The 3,065-nt window shown below is 37.3% G+C and overlaps 1 protein-coding gene across 1 annotated transcript; it reads right to left on the bottom strand.

Annotated features, from left to right (window-relative positions):
* Positions 1-2,514: 2,514 nt before the first annotated feature.
* On the bottom strand, positions 2,515-2,928 carry LOC127869765 (uncharacterized). The gene has a single exon (XM_052412425.1). It carries the CDS (start codon positions 2,926-2,928, stop codon positions 2,515-2,517), a length of 414 nt encoding a protein of 137 aa, XP_052268385.1.
* Positions 2,929-3,065: the final 137 nt, after the last annotated feature.

The raw sequence follows: 3,065 nt of genomic DNA on the forward strand, positions 1-3,065 counted from the left end.
CCAATTTTTCGGGTTTTCGACTATTCGTGTCCGCATTTGTTTTTATAATACACCCGTCTGAAAGAGCCTTACCTGTTTGCATAGCAAAGAAAAAGTATAACTATCATAATTTAAAATAGATAAGGTATTGTATGAAAATGGCCAATAAGCACAATGCATAAACGTTTGGAATATAACGATAAACCGCAACACACCAAACATACAAGTGAATGTCATCGACCATGTCTTTGCGACGTTTTGACGTATAACGTTTCCACAAAGTTCACCAAGACTCACGTGCACACGAAGTCAACCGAGTAAATGAACAAATGCTTCAATCCAATTACATTAGATGTCTAACATTTAGTCAAAGAATTGACTCTTTGAGCTGATTCGTTTAGGTATCACACGATATATAAAGCTTTCAATCAATAACGTATTCACTTAAAATAACTGGTTCTCTGTATATTCAAACCATTCTACCACAATAAAACTTTCTACACTTTTTAATATGTGCACATTTGCTAATTACAAACAGATAAAGAATAAAATAACTTACGAACAATAAAACAAGTATATCATAGTGTGTTACTTTGCGAGTTTCGAGTGTGGAATTGGCATATGAAGAATCAAATCGGATACATAGACACAATTAATTGACAATGTTATGAAGCACGGTCCATATCTCAACTCAAACAACATGTCGTTAGGAACGCAGCTGAGGAAATGTCACAGTAACATCTAACCATCTGCAATAAAAACAATTGTTATGAAAGAAATTTAATTATTTTGTAAAATTAACCTGTTTAAAAAAACAAAACAAATTTTCTTCTTGACGTTAATGTTTGAAAACATTGAGTATAAACTTCATTGCCTCAGAGTTAGAGAGTTTTGAACCCTGGCATTGGGAGTTTTGTCAGAATAACGCAATATAATCATGTTTACTGCAGTTTTTATTATATTACAGTTACTTCGCTTTAATCAAGTGTTTCACTAAATGTATTTTCCGTTTTTGAACCTGCTGTAAACATCTTACCATAAAAAATTCTACATGTGTACCAATATGAATATTTTGTCAAGTCTTATACGATTTTGATATAACAATACCTCAACAGTTTTCATACCTACATTTCTATACGTTTTGAAGAATTAACACACAAAATGAGAGTTATTAACTAGCAAACTTGTGTTCATGTAAGCCGTGACTTTGTCTACGGTGGCTCGTTGAAGGCGTTTAAAATTGCAGGTGAGTGAATTATAATGCAGACATAATAATTTATTTCTATTCACCGAAAATTGGTCAACTCAATAAATGATTTACTATATGCAACGATTCACTTGCTTTGACATTACAATGGGAACATATGGTCGCAACCTACTTTTTACGCCAAAATGCTTTAAAAACGAATATAAGTTATTATTATAATAAATATAATAATCTTTAAAATTAATACTTAAATCGCGAAATATTTAATAGGAATAAAAGACGTTTGCATGTTCGCTAAGAATGGACTTGTTCTAATCATAGATCAAATCAAAACCATAATTAAGTGATGATAATCATTTGGGCGCATTTCGTTGAACATTGGGCAAAGATACATGGTGTAATTGTAAATGTTTATTTTATTTTTATATTTTTTTTTCTGCAATTAAAATCGTTATCAAATAAATATTGTACTTGTGTATCTTACTGCGTTCGAAATTTAAATAAATAATACTTCCTTTCGATGTAATGCTAGCAGCTTTTCAGTCAAGTGTTTATCAAAAAGAGATTTATTACCTTTATGTAATTTTTTATGTTAGTTTAATCGCCGTTATAAATAATGCTTTATGCTTCACAATTGTGGTCATTTCATATTTTATAGATTTCAAAGATTATGTTCTAATTTGATGCAATGTGATTGTATTTTATATTAACATACGTATAAAGTTTGAGAGTGTTATGTTGTATATGTGTTAACATGTTTGAATTCTGTACATAAATAATTTAACCTTACTTATTAGCTATTTGTTGGTGATGCGTTTACCTTTGTAGATGCGTTTACCTTATTGTGTTTCTCTCCGTTATTGTGTATAAGTCGTTGATGCAATATTCTAGTTTTTTATCTGCAATATGTGTGTATTTGCTTTTTACTCATCATTATTGCATCTCTCCCTCCCTTAACCTCTCTCCCCCTCCTCTCCCTGTACCTCCCCTCCCTTTACCTCCCCTCCCATATTCTCCTTCTTACTCCCCTCCTCTCCCTCTACCTCCCTTCCCCACCTTTTCTCTACCTCTCTCGCTCCTTGTTTATCTCCCTCTACCTCCCCTCCTCTCCCTCTACCTCCCACCCCTCCTCTCCCTAAACCTCCCTTCCCCCTATTTTACCTCTCCCTGTTTCTCTCGCTCTTCCTCCCCTCCCCTCCCTCTACCTCTCCCTGTTTTATCTCCCTTTACCTCCCCTTCCCTTCTCCCCCTCTACCACCATCCTCTCCCTCCCCTCATCTCCCTCTTCCTACCCTCCCCTCCTCTCCCTCTCCTCCCCTCCTCTCTCTCTATCTCCCCTCCTCTCCCTCTACCGCTCCATGTTTATCTTCCTCTATCACTCCTTCTCTCCCTCTACCATCTCTCCCAGCCTCTCCCTCTAACTCCCTTCCCTCCTCTCCCTCTACCGCTCCATGTTTATCTTCCTCTATCTCTCCTTCTCTCCCTCTACCACCTCTTCCATCCTCTCCCTCTAACTCCCTCCCCTCCTCTTCCTCCTCTCTCATCTTCTCTCTACCTCCCCTCCACTTTTCTACCTCTACCTCCCCGTCCTCTCCTCTCCCCTTCTCTCCCTTTTTCTCTCCCTCTATCTCAACCTCTCCCTCCCTCTCCACATCTCTCTCTCCATCCCATTCCCTCTCTCCTTTCCATATCCGCCAATTTCCTCCCATTCGTTTCCTCCCGTTCCCTCCCCCTCCTCTCATCGTAACTATCATTAAGGACATAAATATACAAACCATTGCATAAATTAAAAAAAACAGAATGTGAAAATTTGATTAAAACTTTTATCTCACTGTCCCACTCTCTCACTTCCTCGCCCTCCCCTCCCCCACCCTCCACT

The sequence above is a fragment of the Dreissena polymorpha genome, chromosome 2 (assembly GCF_020536995.1).
Source record: "Dreissena polymorpha isolate Duluth1 chromosome 2, UMN_Dpol_1.0, whole genome shotgun sequence".
Lineage (NCBI taxonomy): Eukaryota > Metazoa > Mollusca > Bivalvia > Myida > Dreissenidae > Dreissena > Dreissena polymorpha.